The 24,805-nt window shown below is 45.4% G+C and overlaps 1 protein-coding gene across 1 annotated transcript in view; it reads right to left on the reverse strand.

The window, feature by feature from the left end:
• MIPEP (mitochondrial intermediate peptidase) overlaps positions 1–24,805 on the reverse strand; it is a 140,915-nt gene that overhangs the window by 75,765 nt on the left and 40,345 nt on the right. Inside the window, exons 11-14 of the mRNA XM_059902621.1 lie at positions 18,493–18,646; positions 16,883–16,960; positions 14,896–15,100; positions 13,609–13,718 (exon numbers count right to left, since the gene is read on the reverse strand). Coding sequence (XP_059758604.1) covers positions 13,609–13,718; positions 14,896–15,100; positions 16,883–16,960; positions 18,493–18,646 — 547 coding nt within the window. The remainder of the gene's footprint in view (positions 1–13,608; positions 13,719–14,895; positions 15,101–16,882; positions 16,961–18,492; positions 18,647–24,805) is intronic.

A 24,805-nucleotide genomic window follows, 5' to 3' on the forward strand; every position in this document is an offset into this window, starting at 1 on the left:
TTCACAATTATTTATGCCTCTTGTATTACTGTAGAGGAGGTTATTTCTATTTCAAAGATCCATTTTAGCTATAAAATGTAGAAAGACATTGGAGGTTTCCCCCCAGTGAGAAACAGAAAAACGGCAGAATTATTATTCCTACAATTAGAACATAATATGCCAACAGTTAACTATGGTGACCTAATTTGTTCTAATTTATTTTAATAATTCAATATGAATTTTTCCACAATTATCTTTGTTCCTTATTTAAAAACAAAAATGCTGTGCTGAGTTCTGAAGAATTGAGATCTGGCTTTGTGTGACTTACGGCAATGACAATGACAGTGCCGCCTGTCAGCAGTAAATGCCAAGGCTCGGCGTCAACACGAAAGACCCCAAGGATCTGCTGGGTGTTTAGCTCCTATTTCTAGCATTTAGTTAATGTCTTCCTCCCAATCCACTGATGCACCTGTGTCTCAAATGTAAATTTCTGGAGCCCCAACCAGACTCTGAGGCGCAGTCAGCTGTCATGGTGTGATCTGGAAGCTTCTTGGAAATACATCGTCTCAGGCTGCTCCACGCCCACCGAGTTAGAATCTGCATTTTAACCAGATCCCAGATGATTTCATGCATATTAAAGTTCGAGGTGCCCTGACTCAGAAAAACATAATCACCACAATGATTTGAAAAACAAAGGTGAGCAAAATGAAACCGTCCTAACCTTATGAGAGAAGGAACTGGCTATAGGAAGGCGGCACAGAGGCGGCGGCCGCAGCTGGAGGCTGGCATTTTCTGAGGCTGCTCGTTAGCGTTCTGACAGCAGGCGAGGCTCTGGGCATCCTCCTTTCTCATTTGTAAGACGAGAATGTTAAAAAAAAAAAGCTGCAAAAAATTACTATGACAATCTGGTGAGGTAATAGCTAGTCAATCAACTTGTGCAAAGTATTGCCTGATTGGAAGAAACTGAAGTCCCTGCGGGTAGCTCAGGTGTCTTTCTCAGCACTGCCAAAGGGTAACCATGTGTACAGGTGAGCCTGGCGCCTTCAGGTCAGGGTACTGTCATGTGAGAGGGAGAATGGCCCTGTCTTCCTTCTTCACAGTGTTCAGGCCTGGAGGACAGATCACACAGCTGCCCCTGTGCAGCGAACTTTCCCCAGAACTTCCTGACTGCCCCGCCTCACAAGGAAGGGCGCGGTTCACTGTATTCTCGGGGTAAACAGACAGCTGCACTGTCTGCTGACCACACGTGGGAACAGAAATGTTAAAATACTAACAGATTTCCTATTATATTCAGAAAGCACAACATTTTTGGTAAGGTTTCTGAAATACTGTCAAAAGTGCAAATGTGTTAGCAAACTTGGCATTGCTTGAATTCTCTGAATGCTTCCCTGTGTGCTTAACTTGTACACACGCAACCCCATACATCTGTCAGACATCTGCGCTCACGTGACAACTCACCAGTCTGGTTTAAGTAGTGTCACGTTAAAAGTTTTGGCATCGGGCTTCCCTGGTGGTGCAGTGGTTAAGAGTCCACCTGCCAATGCAGGGGACACGGGTTCGAGCCCTGGTCCGGGAAGATCCCACATGCCGCGGAGCAACTAAGCCCGTGCACAACTACTGAGCCTGCGCTCTAGAGCCCGCGAGCCACAACTACTGAGCCCGCATGCCTAGAGCCCATGCTCTGCAACAAGAGAAGCCACTGCAATGAGAAGCCCGTGCACCGCAGCAAAGAGTAGCCCCTGCTCGCCGCAACTAGAGAAAAGCCCGGGTGCAGCAACAAAGACCCAGTGCAGACAAAAATAAAATAAATAAACTAAATAAATAAATGAAAAAACACCATTCACTTAAAAAAAAAAAAAAGTTTTGGCATCAACTTCTTACAGAGCCAAGTCACTGCAATAAAATATCTGGCTTATTTATGAGCATTTAGAAAATGTATTACGGTAGAAGCTGCACAAATATTCAAAATTAAGACATCCTCTGGTACAAATCCTTGTTTTCCTACCACCGAAATCCCCTGGGAACATGCTGGATCTAAAGACACAAACTTGTTGAGACACGGTCCCCTCAAACAAGAAAAGGCTTCAGAGGCAGCAGGCCAAGCATTAAAGCCATCCAGCCCACGAGTCAGCAGCTTCGATTCGCAGCTTGATCCCAGCACCCTGAGCCCTCGACCTCGGCACATGTCTACGGCGGGGAAACCACTGGATTTGGCGTGTCTCAAGCTGCCTGCTTTGCTGTTAGTCAATAATCCGATGGCACATCATCAATACAATGAAAATGCTGCCAGGCCCGAAGAGGCAAAGTCTCAGCTCTAAACCCAGAGCAAACAGCATCACTTCCTACTTACTTGACTTTTAGTGGTTTAGTGTTTTCTTACGAACTGAGATGGCATCAAAGAACCTTTAGAAATGCTTGCATAGTATCACAGACTCACCTGACGGACGGCACAGAGAAAGTCGTACAGGGCTCAACATGAAACACTGTAATGTGTAACAGAGTCTAACTTCTATTTTTTTCCTAAAAGAAACTGCAGTCATACCTTGATTACAGTTGGCATATATTATTAAATTTGACTGACTAGAATTTTTGATGTGAGTATAGAGCTATTCGTTTTTAGTTTCTAACTTTAAAATTTTTATTTTATACAAAAGAGCAGAGAAGTCTCAGATAAGTTCTGTGACTGATCTAGGCCACCTGCACTGGCAGTGGGGCTGGGGTCAGACCTGTCTCTGCTCTCCGGTTCAACGGTCTTGTCTAGACATAACTGAGAAGCATTAAAGCCGAAAATAAGAAACGTTTCAAAACAACTTAAACTTGCCAAAAGGAATCTAGTTCTAGTTGCACTATAATTTTTACCTTCAATCCTTATTCATATCTCCTGGGAGGATGACAGGAGAAGATTTATTACAAGGCTGTATGTCTCCTTGGAAATACATCTTAAGCAATTTTAGCCTTGGGCTAACTCCCACAAATGAAGGCAACAAGCTAAATCTTATGATGACGCAACACACAACAGTTCTAAAATGAAAGCACTAGAGCTGTGCTAAAAATAACACTTACTATGGAAATGGGCCTGTGTTTTTTGTGAGACGTACTGTATACGAAGCATAAGCCATTTCCTACGATATTAAGGGATTTTTAACTAGGAAAAACTGGAAAAAGAAAACACCCACAATGTTTTAATACTGATTTGAGTACCACTGTGTGACCCCTTAAAATTACTTAACCTGTCTGAGCTTCAGTTTCTACAAAGTGTGGGTAACTATGTACCTACTTCATACACTGCTGGACAGATTAAATAAGAAAAAACATATGAAATAATAAATGTTAATTTCTATTATTTATTGCTTGGTAAGTATTTTGTGAGAAAGATAACTAGAACAACAAACATTTCAGTGTAGTGGCTAATAGACAAAATTATGCAAAAAAATTTAGGTTCTCTTGAAAGTCAACTGACTATATCTCTGGTGATTAGTAATGCAGCTGGGGGTTACAAAATTACCAGAAAAAAAAGAATAAACTTGAAGGCAAGAAGCATTATGAATATTAAAAGGCTAACAACTGAGGAAGAAAGGAATAGCTCAACTCTATACTTTTACGCATCTAACAAAATATTCTCAAAATACAGCAAAAATCAATGAAATTATTTATAGGGCATTGAAATTACTCTGTATGATACCATAATGATGGATACATGTCATTACACATTTGCCCAAGCCCACAGAACGTATGGTACCACAAGTGAACCCCCATGTAAACTGTGGACGTGTCAATGGAGGTTCATCAGCCGTTACAGATGCAGCCTCCGGTGAGGATGCTGATGATAGGGGAGGCCATGCATGAGTCGGGGCGGGGGGTTTATAGGAAATCTCTACACTTTCCCCTCAATTTTGCTGCCAACCTAAAACTGCTTTAAATAAATAAAGCCTTAATAATTTTTAAAAAGAGACAAAACTAAGGGGAAAAAATGATACATCCAGCATCCTAGTGGAAGCCTTACATCTCTCAATTTTTGCTAGGTCATAAAAATTAGTCATATATCAAAGATTTAAACAACACAATTAAAAGGCTAACTTAACAGAAGGGTTTGAAACCCCAAGCCCAACAATTAGAAAATATACAATGTACGCAAGCACAAACAGACCATTTCCAAAAACTGATGACACACTAGGCCATAAAATAAATATCAACAAAATGCAAAATCAATACCAGTCGGACTAATTAATTAGATATCAATAACAAAAAGATAAACAACTCCTTTACAAAGGTTTAAAAATTGTAAACTACACTTCAAAAAAACTCATTAGTCAAAGAGGAAATTACAATGGAAATTAGCAACATTAGAAACATTTTGTATTAAAATCATGGCATGCAGCTAAAGCATTGCATCCCACAGTTTAAAATTTATAGCATTAAAATGTAAATGCACATGTTAGATAAAACTGAAAACTCAATTAGCTAAGTGTCCATCTTAAGAAATTGGGGGAAAAAACCAAGGAGGGAGAGAATAATCATAAAGACAGAAACTAACCGACTAAAACAAACAAAAGAGGGAGGATAAACAAAGTTTGCATTAGTTCTTTGTAAATACTACTGATACTTATCTTCTGCCAAGATTAATAGAGAAAAAAATGAGAGAAGAATATTAGGGATGAAAAGGACATAAGCACGGATGTGGCAGGACGTGAAGCATGAAAGAATGCTATAAATAACTTCATGCCAATAAACTTGAAAACTTGGGTTAAATGGATAAATTTCTCGAAAATTACAAGTTAGCAAAGCTTACTTAAGAAGAAAAAAAGGCCAAAGACTCCTGTGACTATTAAGGAAATCAGTCATTTAAAAAATCTTCCCACAGAGAAAATGATAGACCCTGAATGGTTTTATGGCTGAATTCTGACAAAGTTTCAAGAAACCGATTATTACAATTTCATAAAAGTGCTTGTAAGGAAAAGAAGGAGCTCTCAGCAACTCATTTTATGAAATGGGATACACTTAATACCAACACCAGCAAGAGTGGGAGGACCAAGAAAATCACGAGCGCATCTCTCTCATAAACACAGATACAAGAAATCCTCCACACACAAAATATTAGCAAACTGAAGCCAGCACCGTATTAAAAAAATAACATTAAGTTAGGACCAAAGTCATTCAACCCTGGCACGCAAAGGCTGCTTAACATTAATATCAACATTCACGACATTACCAGATAAACGGCAAAGAACCACCCAATTACCTCAAAAGATGCAGAAAAAGTCTGATAAAATGCAATAACTGTTAGCGATTAAAAAGAAAAACAAAACCTTAGTAAACTGGGAATAGGAAAGAATTGCCTTTTCCTGTTATCTCCACTAAACCTACAACAACACACAGCTTGCTTTATGGTAAAACATGAGAAACATTTCCTTTAAAAATCAGGATAAAGGCAAATGATGCTCATATTACAACTTCTATTCCACGTCACTCCTGTACTGGAGGGTCCCGTAACTCGAGGGGGACAAAATAAAGACATAAAAGACCTATGAATGGGAAAGGAAAAATATAGCTTACTATTTGCAGCAAGAGTAACTGTTTGGTTAAAAAACTTTAAAAATTCCATAGACAAGTTATTAGAATTAATAAGAAAGTTTAGCAAGATTGCTAAAAATAAGATATATCCAATAAAGGATAAATTGCACATTTAAACACCAGCAACAAACAAGTAGAAACATAATTTTTTAAAATATACGTTTATAAAGCTATCAAAAAGGTAGGGCATCCAGGACTAAATCTAATAAAAGTTAAGCAAGACTCTTTGGAAGGAAGTTTGAAAACACTTTAAAAGGCTTTTTAAAAGACCTAAGGAAGGGAGAGGTGTGTCACAATTGTGGCCTGGAAGACTCAATATTCAAATATCAGTTCTCCCTAAACTGACCTACAGATTTAATGTAACCCCAACCAAACTCTTACCATAGTTTTTTTCAAGAAAATGGGTAAGCTGACTCTAAAATGTGTAGGAAAAAAGACAAAGGCCCAAGAGTTGACAAGAAATTTCTGAAAAACAAATAAAAAAAGATGTGCCCTATCAGATGTCAAGACTTATTACAAAGCTGTAGTGATGCAGACAGCACGGCACTGGTGTCGGGTCAGACAGAACAACGGGATAAGGGGGACCCCAGAGCAGGTGAGTGCACACAGGAGGGCACTGGGCACCCATCCCCCCAGGTCACTGGACAGAGTAGGGGACCCCAGAGCAGGTGAGGGCACACAGGTGGGCACTGGGCACCCATCCCCCCAGGTCACTGGACAGAGTAGGGGACCCCAGAGCAGATGAGTGCACACACGTGGGCACTGGGCACCCATCCCCCCAGGTCACTGGACACAGTACACGGTGCTCAGACAACTTGGTCATCCACCAGGAAGAAGGGAAACGGCATTTCCACTTCACACCAAACACAAAGAGCAGTTCCAACTTGATTAAAGACCTAAAGATAAGGGAAAGACACTAAAACTTTCAGGAAAAAACAGAAGAATCTCTTTATGACTTCGAGGGAAACAAAGGTTTTTAAAAATAGGATATTTAAAGCATTCACTAGGACGAAAAGATTGCTGGATTCAACAAAATTAAAATGAAGTTAAACCCATCAAAAGATTCCATAAAGAAAGTGAAAAGACAAGCTGTAAACTGAGAGCAGACATGCAGCTGACAAAGGATCATTATTCCAACATGTCAAGAAATCTGAGAAATCAATAGAGAAAGGCAAACGTCACACAGGAAAATGAGAAGAGAAACAGGCATGCGAGAGGAAACAAAGATGAACAATGAAAACATAAAAAGATGTTCAACCTAGACGTCCTCTACTAGGGGGGGTACTGCTGGCAGCTGAGGTCCTCGCAGCATTCCATTTCACAGCCACAAAACTGGCAAAATTACAACTTCTGACAGCATCAGACATCGATGAGGATGAGGTGCGAGGGGAACCACTGCCGAAAAGGGTCAGTAAGCATGAACGTTCTGGACGGCAGCCTGGAGAGGGAAGCGGGTCGGAGGAAGACAATCTCCCCGTGATCTCATTTTGGGTGGAATCTTAAGAAAAAAACAAAAAAACTGAAGAGACTGGTGGTTGCCAGAGGTGGCGGGTAAAGTGTACCCACGTCCAGTCATAAGGTGGAAGAGTCTGGGCATGTCATGTACAGCATGGTGACCACAGTTAACAGTACTACATTGTGTGTCTGGAAGCTGCTAAAAGAGCAGATCTTAAAAGTTCTCTGCACAAGAAAAAAATCTAACTATGTGAGGTGATGGATGTTAACTAAAATTACTGTGATCCTTTCACAATATGCACACATAGCAAATTAAGTTACATACCTGAAACTAACACAGTATGCCAAACATACCTCAATTAAAAAAAACAACATGGCATCACCTCATAAACTTGAAGACGCACACACCTCACAAACCCAGCAATTCCAACCATGCACATGAATATGAGGAGAAAAGTAAAAAAAATGTTCACAGCAGATACACATGAACTGGTAAAAACCTGGAGGAACCCATTTCAATGACAAAAGAATGAGTACATAAATTACAGAATATTATGCTGAACTGAAAGTAAACATACTGCATCTACGTGCAACACTGATGAATCTTAGGCATACCAGGATTATAAAAAGAATCACAGGGCTTCCCTGGTGGCGCAGCGGTTGAGAATCTGCCTGCCAATGCAGGGGACACGGGTTCGAGCCCTGGTCTGGGAAGATCCCACGTGCCGCGGAGCAACTGGGCCCGTGAGCTACAACTACTGAGCCTGTGCGTCTGGAGCCTGTGCTCCACAACAAGAGAGGTCGCGATAGTGAGAGGCCCGCACACCGCGATGAAGAGTGGCCCCCGCTTGCCCCAACTAGAGAAAGCCCTCGCACAGAAACGAAGACCCAACACAGCCAAAAATAAATGAAAAACAAAAACAAAAACAATCACAGAAGGTTAGAAACCGTGTAATACCATATTTTTTTAAAACTCAAATACAAAACTAAACACTATGTTGCTGAGGAATAAATAACGTATGTGTAAAAACTATTTTTAATCAAAAAACTAATAGGAATTCAAGACTGTCCTTACCTCCAGAGAGGAGCATTTGGTAACACTTTACTTTTTGAGTTGGGTGCTGGTTTCCTAGATGTGCATTCTACAGTATGATTTTGCAACATTAAGCATTAAATAAAAACATACTACTTTCAGAGGCATCTCCTTTCCGATCATTTTTGAGATGAATCTACTGGGCTGAAATCAGCTTTATTTGATTCCCATCCACTGTTCCCAGTAATACTGTTTTCTGGAATGACACAGCAGATAACATTTTCTTCCTCTACATGGTATCCTTCAAATATTACGGCAGACTGCAGCTTCCTTTTCTGGTCTAAAACCATATTCTTACAACATTCCTAAGAGGAAGGGGTTCCCAACTTTACATGATGTGGCAGCCTCTTCTCAGGGTGCTTTCTAGATCACCGATGTCACAGTCATCCCACAAGGAACAAGAGTCCCCGTAGCCTGAAATGCCCTGGGCTTGGCAGCCCTGCTCCATGTGGTGCGCTGAGGGCAGAGGCGTGTTGGCGGGGAGGGGGGACAAGGCAGGAGGAGGGCGGGTGGAAACTGAGGACCGAGGACAGAGGGGACGGACGACGCAGACCCTGCGAAGGGAGACAGGGCGTGTGCTCCTGGGATCCAGGAAGAAATATACCTGTGGTCTTCATCCCCGGTTCCTGGCACAGGGTTTCCAAAACCCTCGGAACTTCCTGAGGGGAGGAGTGAGAGAAGCATCTTTGTTACTCATCACGCCCCTTCCAACCGCACAGGAGTTTATGCTGCGTGATGACCAGACTGTAGCCGTGACACAAGCCGCTCCATCTTGAGCAGTACCGAATCTCTGGCTAGCACGATTCTAAGAACTGGCCTCAAGAGAATAGGATTAACACTATTTCTCATAATAGTCTGTATCTTTGTGGGCATCAAAATAACCGTAGCTTGCTCTGCCCGTACATGTAAGCAGACAACACTGTCAGCAAAGAGATGGTACAGACCCATCTTCTGCTCCGAGAATACAGCGCCCTGTGTCAGCATGAAGCAGTTACAGAAGACGGACCTTAGCCCATAATCCCGCAGAAATGGAGTGATGTCTGACAGTGGGGATTTGTAAGCAGCTTTTTGAAGGCCGCTCCTCGTAGGAAAGAGCTCTCTGCAGGAGGTCCTTTTCGTCTTGTCACTTTAGCAAAGCTATATTTTAACTAACCTCCAGCCCAAGCACACCTTTCAAATCTTTTGATCGCATGATACTTTCTGCCTAACCTGTTGGTTCTTTCCTTAAAGTAGTAGAAATGAAGAGTAAGTAATTAACAGATGACCAGCCCTCTCCCCCAGCTCCCCGGGGGCTCAGTAATCGCGTGAGCAGACTGTGTAAGACCGCACCTAAGGAAAGACCACAAGGAGTCGACACGGCTGCGCGCAGTAGGGGACAGCGACGGCTCTGACCTCAGTGATTAACGGAGACCACTTCCCCTTTCCCTTTAAAAACCTTCACGGTTGAGCAGAATCTTCAGAATTGGTTCCGGGACACAAGTCCGCCTTCTCCCCAGGTCGCCGGCCTTGTGAATAAAGCAAACTTTCTGCTCCTACCAGCACTCGTCTCTTAAGTATTGGCTTTTTGAGCGGTGAGTGGCCAAACCTGAGTTTGGTAACAACGGTAGCTGAAAGGTGGAAGCAACCCAAGTGTCCATCAACGGATGAATGGCTGAACAAAATGTGGTCCATCCACACAAAGAAAATCACTCAGCCTTAGAAAGAAATTCTGACACAGGCTACACCTGGATGAACCTTGAAAACATCATGCTAAATGAAATAAACCAGCCACAGAAGGATAAATACTGTATAATTCCACTTATATGAGGTCCCTAGAATAGTGAAATTCATGGAAACAGAGCAGAGTGCTGGCTGACGGGCTGGGGGAGGGGAAACGAGGCGCTCGTGTCTAATGGGGACAGAGCGCCAGTTGTGCAGGACGAACAGCGTTCTGGGCATGGCGGTGGTGAGGGAAGCAGAGCAACGACAATGCACTTAACACCCCTGAACAGCCACTGAAACACGGTGAAGCTGGCACGTTGTACGTTATATGTATTTTACGACGACTAAAAAAGGAGGTGTGTATGAAAATGTTCAAGGGAGGACAAAGCCCGTGCTTCCAGAAGTGTGGAACCGCTGGAAGCAACTGGAAGGGTTAGGCTGAAGGCCAGAACCAACGAGCATGGAGAAGAAAGACAACACCCCCTTTCCTCAGATCCCACAGGTCCTGCGAAGCAGCCTAAGGTCAACCGAGGTTTGGGAGGAACTCCCCGAGACCGCTGATTCACATCAAGTTCACCACGTCTAAAAACCTGGATGTTTCCACGGGAGCTGCTACCAAGTCTGTATTTCTGCTGTACTTGTGCTACTGATTTTAAGATTGATTTACAACTAATTCTGCTTCAGCTTTGATGCTGTAGCTTGTCAAGACGGTTTGAACCTTGAATGAGCACCTCTGGTATTTGTTTCCTGACAGCTGTATGGCACCTGCAGATCTGAGAGGCATACTTCTGATTCTGTGACCACAAGGAATCCACTGGCTCTGGGACGCTCAGGTTCAGATAAAGTACTTTTTAGGTGTTCGTAAGTCACCAATACCTTCTACCTAGGCGGACGGCTCTCTGGAATAGACCACGTGACGGGGAAAATTCCTTCCCTGATGTGCAGCAGGCCAGGAAATGAAGCAGAAAGGCGCACCCTGCTACTCCTCTTCTGCTGTCCCTCTCTAACGTCATTTCTTCACAGAGTTAGATTCGAGGGGATTAGCTCCTGCCCTGAGGCTAGAACTGCCCTTACAGTGAAAGCGTCCAGCCAGCTGGTGTTGGATCAGCGACAAGAAGAGGCGAGTCCGCTGCGAGGCTCGAGGGGCCCCGTGCCTCTGGCGCCCTCTCCAGACTCCACGGTCCCAGAACGGTTCCTGCTTTGGAGGCTGCGTCTGCAGTCCCTTCAGCCCACTGGACGCGCCTCCTGAGTCCGAAGCGGGAGTTAATCCGCAGCAGCTCGCTGCTCGCTTCCCATCTCATCTCGTCTGAAGTGGAGTTTTGGGCTTAATATTCTTTTCTTGAAACGATCTTGTTCAAAAATGGTTCCTCTGACTGAAGAATTCAGTAATAAAACAGGAATTGTCTTTTTTGGGGACATTACACCACCCTCCCAGCAGTGGTCCTAGCCCTTCCTGGCTCTTCTCATTGCTCTGGAAACAGACGACAATATTTTTAAACTGGCCTCAGTATCGTGGTGCGTTTCAGCCCAGCACTCGGGTCCGACGCCGACAGGGTCTCGCCACCGTCCGGCAGGCGCCCCGCTCCGCGCGCCCTCGGGAACCCGAGCCCCCCGGCAGCCCCTCTCACGGGCCGCTTCTAACCTCCCCACACGCCGCCCGCCACCTCCCCACCACTCGGCCCCACACGCCCGCGTGTCCACTTGACTCTGGGTTTCAGGCCGGCGCCGCGAGCCGCCGCGTGGGCAGCAACGCTGTGCAGCGGACATCCAAGGCGAGACCCGTCCTCCTCCCTCAGACGTGGCCCTCCTCCCGGACTCCCTGCTCCCGGACCCTCCCCGCCATGTGACCAGCCGCAGGCCCTTCCCGCCAAGCCTCCAACGGCTGCTCGTCTCCCGGCCCCGCTGCCAGCACCTTGGCTCTGGCCCTCGTCACCGCTGACCGCAGCAAAGGACGGACGAGCCCTCGGGTCCAAAGGTGGACTCCAGGGAGGCTGCCGGCTGGAGGCTAATGAGAAGGGGGGCTGGGGCAGGGTCACAGGAGGGACTCGGCCCCGAGGGGAAGCCCGGGACACAGGAGAACCCCCCTCGTCACCAGGCGGGCGAGCGGAGGGGCCAGGACTCCCGGGGTGGGGGCAAGGCGGGTGCACAGGCAGATGGGGTGCAGGTTCTGAACGCGAGGACATGCCCGCGCTCGTCCCTGTCCGTCCCCCACCCCCCCTCGCTGACCCTGCCACACGCGCCGTCCTGCCTGTCTCGGGGTCTCTGAGCCCCGGGGACTGTCCCTCGGCTGGAGTCGCCTTGCCCTCAGCCCTGCTCTGCGCCCCCCGAGACGCGAGGCCACGAGTGCAGGGGTGCTGTCGCGCTTACTCCCGGCTGCTTCTCAGGCGCTGAGAACGGAGCCCGTTTCCTGACGGAAGGCCTCACCTACGGCCTCAGTGTGTCCTCAGTAAACGTCCTGCAACGAGACGGATGAGGGCTGCTGCGAGCTCACCGGCAAGTTGCCACCCGACGTACTTTTTCACGAGCCGGTTCCTCCAGGAGCTCCTGGTGAAGCCCGTCCCGAGGCCCCAGCAGAGGGCCGGCTCCCCGCCAGCCTGCGCCCTGTGCCCGAGCACGTCCGTGCCCTCGAGGATGGGCACGGGGCGGTTACGGGAGCAGGAGCTGCGCCAGGCCACCCGCCTCCTTCCCAGACCCCAAAGCGTGGAGCCGGGGGGACCAGGCTGTTGCCTGATGGGCTGTGTGCTTCTATGTCGTCGGCTAAGTGGACATAATCCCCAGAGCAACTCTGCACGTTGATGGGCAGGTAGCTGACTGGATCACAGATATTTCAAGTCTGTCCTCTTAACCACAGAAACAGATTATGATGGAGACTAACTCAGATTAGTTCTCCAGGAACTCACCCATTATTCTACAGTTGACAGTAATAGTTAAAGTCAAGTCCAAAAAATAGAAATCGCCAATTCACATTACGCATCCAGAGATACAACCGGAAAGAGAGTCACAAATAAAGGTGGGTTTTGGCCCTTCTTTTTCTGATTCCATTCAGTCCTTCCTTTAATTTCTTTTAGGGCTTTTTTTGTGTTAGGCACAATTCTAAATGCTGAAGATTAAAAGATGAATATAATTGTACACACAGGCACTCAGCGAGGTACAGTTTAAGGAAGAAACACACTACCTAATGTAACAGTGTATCACCAAAATTCTGAGAGAAGAATACATTTTCCATGGGACACGCAGACAGTAAACATACAATGTTGACAGTTAGATTAGAGCTAACTTACCGTAAAGTATCGCTCACTTAATCCTACCTTACAGAACTTAAAAACCTTTAACATTACAAGGCACTATTTAAACCTAAACCTCAAAATTAAGGAATTTTCAGACTTGGCATCATGTAGATGCTACCTAAACACATCGGGGAGATATGGCATCATAGTTTACCAAACAACACACACATTCAGACCTAGAGAATATTCAGAAGCATAAAGGGTAGAGGAAAGAGCAAAGGCTTTTTTGAGGTGAGACAGGCTTTGAGGCTTGTTTCCCCCTCTGGAAACAGGACACAGCACCTTCCTCAGGGGGCAGCTCTGGGGACTAGACGGGACATTACTGGGCATATAATAAAGGGCAGCTACTTGTTGCCCACACATGACTGTAGCTACAGCTGAAGAAAGGGAATCAGGAGATGGTAGAAGGATTCTGGTTCGGAGAAGGTTCTGAAAAAGCAGTAAGAGTACCGCGCTACCCCGCAGGTCACAAAAGCCACCCCCGTGCCCCAGAGGACGGTACAGAAAGTCAATGCTCCCTACCTGCCCCGTCTGATAATGTCGGGCAAACTGGTGAACCACTCGGTAATCATTTGCAAAGTACTCCATCAGAATAGAAGGGACCTCGGCAAAGTCAGTGGGGCACCTGGTCCCTAAAATGGGGGAGAAAGAAAAAAGTTGGCATGAATCACATCAACACGATCATCCTACTACAAACACTCTTTTAAAATTTTTTATTTGTACTTCTGATGAACTATGATAATCTTTTAATTCATTAAGTCAATATTTTACTTCTATAAAATTATTGCACATATTCACAGAAAAGTTTGTAATCATCTCATATATTTTCCCACGTATCAGAAGTAAAACAAAGTATTTGCACAGCTGGATAGAACACCTTGTAAAGCAACGGCTCACACCCTCTACAAACAAAACTGTCTTCAGCTATGCTGGGCTATACCTGAAACACACATTACAACATTCTTACTTAATTAACACAGCAATTGAATTTAATTCATGAATTCCATCACCAAGCGCCCGTATCCTTCATTTGTTTTAAAAGTACTTTATCTGTTGATTGCTTCTGGTAACAAGGTCAATCCTCAATACAGAAAAGCAACATTTCAAACTCAAAATTATTTAAAGAACAAATCCTGTAAGCACGTCTTGGTGACACTTTATGATTCTGTCCGGCCCATCTACCGCTGTCTTTTCAAATACCTCCTCCTCCCCCAAAATACTGTGTGTAAAGTTAGTTACTAAATACTGAAGACCAACACTTGCCCAGGTGGTCTAAGGCTGACTGACCCTGTCTGACCGCAAGCTTAAGACTCAGAGAGGATAAGGAGGAGGGAAGCCTGGGACGTCACCCGACACAGCAACCCGTCGGCAGGGGGACCACAGCTTTTACACAGGGGAAAGCAAAGGAGAAATACAAAGTACCTGGTCATACCTTTTCAACATGCCTTGAGGTTTTCTAACTGGTTTTGGATAAAAAGAGGCAACGGTTCATTGACTTATTCACTTGCTAAGTCTGTGCTCCTGCTAAGGAGATACGCTTATTCATACACACGGCCACAGACTGAAATTCCACATAATATACAACAAAATGTAAAATGGTACAAACTGAAAAGACAGGCAACTGAGACATTCCTTGGTGAGAACTGTTGTCAAGGACGGAAAAAAATGTAACGGAGATCGGGTAGCATCACAGTTGGAAGGACAAGATGAGGCCATCTGCGATAAATGACCACAGATTTTCTAAATGAAAAGCTTTTTTCCGATTTAGAATGAAACGTACACGTCTGAAGCCCCCTCTTCTTGGCTCACCAGCGACATGCTGATAGCGAGTCCGTCCCAGCATGGAATGCACGGCGTGCCCCATCTCATGGAAAAGGTTTTCCGTCGTCCCCGGAGTTAATAACGTCGGCAAGTTCTTCGAGGGATGGGGAAGATTCAGCATGAGCACGACAATGGGGAGCTGATAGTCGCCGTCTTCCTTTAATCGGCCTCCACGGATGGTAAAATGGCAGTCCTTTAAGAAAACACGGCAAGTGAGGAGAGGCTGAGGGAACCCCAAGGGTAATATAAAGTTGTATCAAAATGTGTGAGTACAAATTTTACCTTAATTCCATTCTTCTATTTATTTAGTTACAGACACTTTTATCCCAATACTTTTCATTTTGCTAACATATTAATTTTTTTAAAACACCAATAATACATTGAGCTTGTGCTGATGAACTCATTCCTTCGCTCCAAAAGTATGTGTTGAGTGATGCTATACCAGATACCGGAGACAGAGTCACCACTAAGCTTAGCCCTACGCCCTCAAAGTGCTCATGGCAGGTAGGAAGGGACAGCCGTGGACCACGGTGGGGCACTGATGTTAACGGAGCCCCTTCTGTGTCAGGCGAGGAACCAGGTGTCACTTTCCACACCACCGTCTCCATCACTTGGAGGTGGCGAGCTCTCAACTGTCGCAAAGCAAGGAACCTGGAGTATCTTTCTCAGTTCGCATGCACTTCATCACTTACTCTTCACAATGAGTCTATAAGGCAGGTATTTCATTTTTCAGATGAGAAAACAGAGTCTTGGAAATACTAAGTCACGTGTCCAAGGGCACACAGCTAGGGCTGCGGCATCTCAAACCTGAACCACCCAGGCTGGCAACTAGGAGCTGGGGCTCAGATCACTAACCCGGATTCTCCAGCCTTTCAAGCAGAGAGAAGGAACAGAGGACGCAGAGGTCAACGACGCAGACTCTGGTCCCACCGTCCAGATCTACCAGCCAAATCACCTTGGAAACTGGTTCACCTCCACCAGACTCACCTCCACCCTGTCAAACGCCAGAGCAGCTGCCCAGATTCATAAGCTCAATGTCTGCTAAAACTGCTTTGGAAATTGTGAAATCACTTTTTAAATATAAGGTACCATTATTTCTGTTGTAACTTAATAACCCGAATTCTTGACAATTCCAATCAAACCGCCCAAAATTGCTTGAAGCTGATCGACCAGGAAACCTGGTTTGCAGCTCGAGGAACTGAACCTCACTTTTTTGTGTAAGGAGTGAACTGGTGGTTGATAGGGTCTCCACAGGGACACATCTTGTGCAATTTGAAACTAGGTCCACGTCAAGTATGGAAAGTGGCTGAGAGCTGGGGCTCTAGTCAGAAAGTCTGGATTCAAACCCTAGTGCTTCTAACTGTGTGACTCTGGGCAAGGAGGAACCTTACCTCTCTGACCTCAGCTTCCTCACAATGTCAGTGTCCAGTTCAAAAGGCTGACGTGAACTTTCAAAGGTGTGACATGGAAAAGGGCTCAGAGCGCTGGCGGGCACACAGAAGGGCTGGTAAAACGTCAGCTCTCATCATCACCAGCGTTACCATGACCCAGATAAAAATGACACATACAGATTTATGCAATTACCTTCCTAAGTTTTATTAGCTTTAAATTCTATCCTAGTTTCAAATTTATATATTTAGCCACCATCAGTAATGCCTTTTTTTTTTTTTTTTTTAAAGATTTTTTTGATGTGGACCATTTTTAAAGTCTTTACGGAATTTGTTAACAATACTGCTTCTGTTTTATGTTTTGGTTTTTTTGGCCACAAGGCATGTGGGATCTTAGCTCCCCGAACAGGGATCGAACCCGCAACCCCCTGCATTGGAAGGCGAAGTCTTAACCACTGGACTGCCAGGGAATTCCCCAGTAATGCCTTTTAAATATTAGGAACTACAAAAGTGAGGTATAAAGTTCACATCAATACAAATTAACTGCTGATTACTTTAGAGAGACCATTTTGTAAACAAAGCATCACCTGGTGAGGTTTGTCTGCTCGCTGAAAAAAATCACAGTAAATGTACCCCAATAGTCCTTCAGATTCATGAACCACGGCCTAGGGGGAAAAAAAAATGAATTTAGTGGAGAATGAGGCCTTTAGAAACTCTAAAAGAAGAAACACATTCCTAGCACAAGAACCTGTTCACAAAACACCAGAGCCACAAATATAGACGTTTCATTACTTCCTACGTCTCATGTGACCTCGAGGTGGCTTCCCCTTTGCCCTCAACCTCTTCTCCTGCATCTCCAGGACAACTACGATTTGGGAATTCTGTCGGAAGGGGACACCCTCCTCCGCAAGCCCTGCGTTCTGCCTGGCAGTCCCCAGCGACGCGGCTTGGCCACTGGGCCCACACCACCCGCAAGAGGTGGGAAGGGGTGCTGGCGGGACCATTTTAGCAACAAAATTATAGCTCCTCCAATCTTAGGATGTAAGGATACGCGAGCACACCAACTATAACCCTGGGACATAGGAACAATACGCAGCGTCTGCCTTCAGCTGAAGAGCAGAACGTGATACCACCACTGACGTCCTTCTCCCAAATCAGGCTTCCAAGAGGCCCAGCTCGCAGGAGAGCTGGTCTCCATCTTTGCACAACCTGGGGCCTCTGCCATAAAGAACGGCAACCTCATGCTTCAGGGCTTCCTGCAAGCGTATGTTCATTACTCCAGCAAACGTCTACCAAACATCTACCTGGTGTCAGGGACTGCTCAAGGCTTCTGGGGAACGGCCGTGAACAAAGCCGCAAGGGGCTCCCTCCTGAGCTGGGGAAGCTCTTCATTGCCCGCATCGTGCCCTTTCCCTCTTTTCATGGTGTGTCTGCACACTACCCACCGCTGTCGTTTTGTGAAGCGCACAGAAGGACGCGCAGTGACGACCACGCTCCCCGCTGATCTCCCGACTCCACCACCACCTGCTCTACGATCACGAAGCGCAGCCAAGAGGCCACAAGACGGTTCACGTTTCTCGTGAACCGTGCGCTAAGCACGTGAGCAAAGAGTAAAACAAGAGAACACCACCACCTAAGGGCCCATAAAGCCTCAAGATCTTATCAGGAAAAAACAACGGTAGTCGCAGCTCACGTGAAGCGGGCCCTGACAGAAGGGAGGATCCCAGGCTCGGAGCGACTGTCCAAGGAGTCTCACCAAGAACACAGGCCGCAGGCTAGCATCTGGCGCGAACCTGAGCCCCACGGGCGGGCGGGGAGGGGTAGGAGGTGCCTAAGGGAGCTGGAACTAACAGATGCGACACCTGGCACAGCGGGGACGTGAAGGGCAATGACAAACGTTCGTTTAACCAGGGTTTGTCAACATAAAAGACTCAACCTTCTATTAACTTCCTTAAAAACAAATTTTTTTTTCAGAGAAATAACTCTGCTGTTAAATGTTTACATTAATTTCAGGCAACAACTGATGTTTAGAGAAAAGTGTTTCTTTTGTAGCATCAGAAGTGGCGATTTGGATCTTTCATCAAGCAATGACAAGCGCCACCGGGGCAAAGCTAACTTGAGATGAAACTGCTGTTAACTCAGTACCAAACCCGGGAGACAAGGAACGCGGCTTCTTCACTCCAACCGGGACGCTTACCAGCTTCCGAACATCTTCACACCACACCTCTCCCTTTGCAGGCTGTTCCACATACAGCGAAATCCCAAACAGCCTGTTAAACAAGATATTCAGGCCTTCCATGCACGCTCCCAGGGAGAAAAACGGGCAGTATAAACTGGGCTCGCTGTTGTACCTACAGAGGAAAAGAAGCTCAATCACACTTCCGTTGGCTTCAGTTTCTTGAGGTAAATTCAGCTAACTTTTCATTGACAATTTACGAGCCAAGAAAGGATTGAAAACCTATGGGAGGTTTCTATCTTCTGAGGGACTTTCAGACTCAGTCTTCTTCAGAAGAACAGCAGTCTAATTATAACTGTAGTAAGAGTAATACTAGTTGGAACTATAGTGGTAAAACTCACTCTATGAAATGAGTTATATTCTAAAAAAAATGTCACATGTCACATCCGGTAAAATATTTGTTAATGGAAAAAGCTCCGAAGCTCTGTCATATAAACAATCAGATCTTAATTTATCTTTTTGTTATATATCTTAAATGAAGGATAATATTCTCATAATATTAATCATTCTTCACCCCAAAACAACTTTTTAATGTTTTTTATTCCAACATAAACCAAAATACACCCAGAATGCGTGATGTTAATGTTTCTGAATCATCACGTCAGGCCAAACCTTATAACCACAGCCAGAAAGAAGAGCTCTAGAATGATAGTAGGTACTGAATCTATTTCTACTTCCTGGGAGTAACCAAATATGTACAAACTTATACTTCTTACTAACTGGGGGGACCGGATTTAGTGAGTGAGTATAAACTGCACCACAGGTGAGATTTCGGGACAGAATCCACCAACTTACAACTTCATTTCTGATCACTTTTTCATAAAAGCAGACTCAGTGGAGTAAGAGACTTGAGTGGTCCAGCGCCCTCGCTCACTGATTCGTTCACTCACGCGGCCGTCGACTGGCCCGCTGGGCGCCGGGAATGGAAGGGGGCAGAGAAGGAAGGGCCCAGAGCAGCGGGCACCCAGTAGGCTCGGGGGCCGCCGTGGAGGGGGAGAGGGCAGGGCGCGCAGCGTGGGGCGGCGAGGGCTGCGGCCTCCTTGTGCAGCGGAGACGGGAGGGGAGCCCGGGAGAGGCAGGCCACGGTGCCAGCAAAGTGCGAAGGCACGAGGCAGCAGAGCCACCGCGGTAACCAGGGGGTTAAACAAGAGCTCAGGACGCAGGTAGACGGGAAAGAGGGGGAGAGACGCTGACACCGTGCGTGGGGGCCAGGGAACCGAGAGCCTGGCCCGCGAGCCTGAGGAGGGGGACTGTGCACTCAGGCACAGGGTCTCCCAACATTCTGATTGTGCATCCCTCTCAATAAAATAACTGGAGTATTCAACCTTAATATGGGTACGTTTATAAATTATAGGCATGGGCTACTGATCTATTACATTTCAAAACAAGACATTCTTATAAGTTGAGATTAAGAAAAATAAATCTAAAGAGGACTAGTGGATTATCCTAAAGAGGATAATCTAATATCTTATGGGGTTGCTTGCAGCCTGGGAGACGTGGGACATCACTTCTGCAGACACCAGAGGAGTGACCTGGTGCCTGGAACCTGCCAGGCTGACGGTGAGGAGAGTGGACACAGCACAGAGAGGGCGGGGGTCACCCAACGAGGGTCTGAACAGGGGCAACAGCAGGGGCTCTAAGACCAGGAGCCAGATCTAAGTTTCTTTTTCTTTTAGATGAAAAAGTTCCAGGACTGTGCGTGACTGGATTTGGAGGCTGAGGGAGAAAGAACAGCCTAGACTAACATGCAGGTCTCTGGCTTGAGCAACTGCGTGGGTAGGAGCCATTTAATCAGAGCAATGAACACATGCGCGAACACATGCGCACGCAAAGGCGCGCACACACACACACAAATTGAAGAGGGGAGGGTGGGTGTGTCTGTAGGAGAAGAAAAGAGATTCAGTTTTGAAGACACTGACTCTGAGGTCCTGGGAGAAGTCAGCACAGAGGCTGTTATGGCCGAGGAGAGTGTGAGCTGGAAAAGGAGAAAGGGAGGGGCCGACAGGAGGGTCAAGGGCAGGTCCCTGGACCTCCAGGCGAAGGGGTGGAAAGGAAGACAAGGAAGAAGACTTAGAGATGGCAGACTGTCATACAGAGTGAAGTAAGTCGGAAAGAGAAAAACAAATATCGTATATTAACGCATATATGTGGAACCTAGAAAAATGGTACAGATGAACTGGTTTGCAGGGCAGAAATAGACACAGACGTAGAGAACAAACATATGGACACCAAGGGGGGAAGGGGGAGTGTGGGATGAACTGGGAGATTGGGATTGACATGTATACATGAATATGTATAAAACAGATAACTAATGAGAACCTGCTGTATAAAAAGTAAATAATAAAATTAAGTTTAAAAAAAAGTTAGAGATGGCAGAGAATTGAAAGAAAGGGGTATCACAGAAATGGGGAACGGGGATGTGCTGTAAAACAGGAAACAACTGCCACTTCTGGTCTCCAGTCCAGCACATAAGGACCCTGGAGGGCACCACTGTCCTAAGGACAAGTAAAAGCTGAACAAACTGAAATCGGCAACTCTTCTCAGACCCAGCAGAGAAGTGAGGTCACAGAGCAAATCGCTGTGCCCCAAAACTGGAGAGGCAGGCAGGCAGGCAGATCCAGAGAGCCACAATTCACAGGAGGCTCCAGGGGAGACGAGTACCAAGGTAGGAAAACAAACTACAATCGACAAACTGTCTGAGAGTTAAAAATTCCAGGGAGGCCCAGTTTAAGGGGGAATCCCTACACTTTTATGAGTTTTCCCTCCAGGAGCCCCACCAGGTTCTCCCAGTGAAGGTGGAGAACAATTCCCCCATCTTCCAGCAGAGGGAGGAAAAAGTAGCCATTATGAACTACACCAGCACGTTCTGCTCTTCTTAATAAGGCCTGCCCTCCAGAGAGACTCTCTCACCAGAGGGAATATCCACCTCGCGCCCCCCAGCCTTCCCATCTCATCAAAGCGGAGGGGACCGGAAAGCACTTGTGAAAGTCGCAGCTGAGACGCAGGGCCCCTAACAGACTGAGACGTAACCACAGGCCTGCAGATCACATCTCTTCGTCCACACTTCAGCACCATATCAGCGGGGCTCCCGCAAAACAACACGGGACACAACCCAGGCCAGCAGGTCCCAGACCTTAGTTAAGCAGAAGTCTCGCGAGAAACCCAAACAAACAGGGGAGACAAAGAGAGCACACCAAAGGAGAGTTACCTCCAGCCCCAGGGTTAATGGAAAAAGCAAGCAGAGCACGGCCCCTGGCCAGATAAACATCTAACCTCACACCAAAGCCCTAATTATCTCAGTTCCTTTCACCCAGTATACCACGTCCAACCTTCAACAAAAAATTTCAAGTCATGCTAAAAGACAAAAAACACAGTTTGAAGAGAAAGAACAAGCACCAGAACCAGATTCAGATATGTCAGAGATGTTAGAATTAGCAGATTGAGAATTTAAAACAACTGTGATTAGTATCCCAAGCACTCTGAAGAAACAAGTAGAAAACATGCAAGAATACATGGGTAAGGTAAGCAGAGAGATGGAAACTCTAAAAACGAATCAAAAGGAAATGCTAGAAATTAAAGCACTGCAAAAGAAATAAAGAACGCCCTTGATAAGTCATCAGTAGACTGGATACAGCCAAGGAAAGGATCAGTGAGCTTGAAGAAACGTCAACAGAAACTTCAAAACTGGTACGCAAAGACAAAAAAGAAAAACAGAGACAGAAGAGGATACCCAAAGAACTGCAGGACAATCATAAAAGGTGCAATGCACACATGATGGGAAAACCAGAAGACGAAAGAGAGAAAGGAACTGAAGGAATATTTGAAGTAATAATGGCTGAGAACTTTCCACACTGAAGACAAACACCAAACTACAGATCCAGGAAGGTCAGAACACCAAGTAGGAAAAAACAAAACACAACACTTAGGCAGATCATATTTAAGCTGCAAAAAATCAAAGACAAAGAGAAAATCTTCAAAGAAGCCAGAGGGAAAAAAGTCACCTCACCTAAAAAGCAACGATAAGAATTATGTCAGACTTCTCTCCAGAAACCACGCAAGAGGAGTATGGAGTGAAATGCTTAAAGTTCTGAAATAAAAACCCACAAACCTAGAATTCTGTGCCCAACAAAATTATCCTTCAAAAGTGGAGAAACAAAGGCTTTCTTGGACAAACAAAAATTGAGGGAACTTCTCGCTAGTAGACCGGACTTATAAGAAATGTTAAAAGAAGTTCTTCAGGAAGAAGAAAAATGATGTAAGTCAGAAACCTGGATCCACGTAAATAAAGGAGGAGGGTTAGAAGAAATAAATGAAGATATTAAAAAACTTTCTATTTCTTCTGTTTAATGTTTGTTCAAAATAGTAATAGCAAGGATGTATTAGGTGATTCTAGCTTATGGATAAGTGACATAATGACAGCATTGTTAGGAGGGGCTGGAAAGAAGACCTAGGTGCCTGCACTAACCAACAAGCAGTAAGTACTACTGGGAAGGAGACTCACACTACTTGTGAATGGATACTGTAAACTTTAGGGCAACTACTTCAAACAGTGAAAAAAGGAGAAAAGCTGGAATCATATAACATACTCAATTAAAACCATAAAAGGCAGAAAAAGAGTGGAAGACAAAAAAAAGAAAGAAAAAAAGAAGGTACAGGCAACGGATAGAAAACAGTAACAAACATGGTAGATTTTAACCCAATAATATGACTAATCACTTTAAACATCAATAGTCTAAATGTAACAAGTACAATGCAGAGACTATGGGAATGGATTAAAAAACAAGACCCACTATATGTTGGCTGTAAAAAACTCACTTTATAGAAAAGAAACATAGTAAAGCTACAACCACACAGCCTATCCATAACCTAAAATAGGTACTGACTTGCCTAATGCCCACGACACCTACACATTGTAATCAGGCGAAGCTCAAGGAGACAATTTAGCTTGGAGAAAATAATTTAAGTACAGAATATAGGCTTCTATAATACTCCACATACTACTTCAACTCTGTATACACTAAATGGAACTATTATGAATGCTGAAAAGCAAATGGTATTCATTTGAAATGACTGAGAACAAATGCATTAAAAAGTAATATAAACTCCCTATTTTTTAAAAAAACTCTCAAATAACATCCCCTGGCTCACTAGTCCCACCATCCAGAGGTAACCACTTCTTGTGTATCATCATTTTATCTGTGTAACAAGGCTTACGTGTGTGCGCGTGTATACACATCTACAGGTACAGAAATACACATAGATATATATACATAGACACACATATAGAATCATACAATTCCTATCCTGCAATTTCCTTTTAACACACATTTTTAACAAAAATATGTTTTCCTATAGTTTTCAACAAAAATGTACTTTTAAATACTGTCCACTTCGGCACATAAAGCTCTGGTCCACAACAAGCACCTGCCATAACTTCTCCAAAGCGTCCACTCCCCGGTGTGTGTGGCCAGTGAGAGTCTGCGCCTTGTAAGGGAGCGTCCCATCCCTGACATCGTCTGAAACGGCCCACACACGGTGATAAGAGGAGCTGGACTTCTGGTCGTGTTTGCATCAACTTTAACTTCTCTACAGAAAATGCACCCAGAGCTGTGCAGTCAGCTGCTGTTAGTTGCTGTTAGTTCACCTCGGCTACAAACAGCCTACAAACACCCTGCCAGACAGGCGCAGACCCCTCTGTGGAATCCATCCAGAAATGACGATGCTGCATAGGGGATGAGATTCCAGATTTTTAAACAGGTGTTGCCAAATCATCCTGCCCACCCCCCAAGCTGTGATAATGTGCATCCCTGCCCTCCGTGCATGAAGGCGTGGGCCCTTGCACTTCAGGGCTCCCTGCCTCTCTTCCTTTGGCTCTGCGGGCCGCATCTTCCTTTTCTTTCTGGCAATTTGGTTTTGCTCCTCCACCACTTTTAAAATACCTAACTATTTATTTACTGGTGTATCACCTTTAGATAACGTCTACTGATCCCGGTGCAACACGACGCCGCATGCTACTTCACCCTCCTGAATTTGTCTGTTACACAGAGACGGAGATGCAGCTATACTGATGGCCTTGTTCGTTACCAGGTGTCGGGGGGGTAGAGCTCAAGGCCTCCGTTCTGCCACCCTTTCCTGGGTATCCCCCAAGAATGCACTCAGTGCAGCAGCAGCCACATTGGTAGCCAGGAAGACGAGGAGAGGAACTCAGAAATGCTGAAGACGGGCCTGGCACGGTGAACGGACACGGTCTAGGAGGCAAAGATTCATTACTTTG

Source organism: Balaenoptera ricei, chromosome 18 (assembly GCF_028023285.1).
Source record: "Balaenoptera ricei isolate mBalRic1 chromosome 18, mBalRic1.hap2, whole genome shotgun sequence".
Classification (NCBI taxonomy): domain Eukaryota; kingdom Metazoa; phylum Chordata; class Mammalia; order Artiodactyla; family Balaenopteridae; genus Balaenoptera; species Balaenoptera ricei.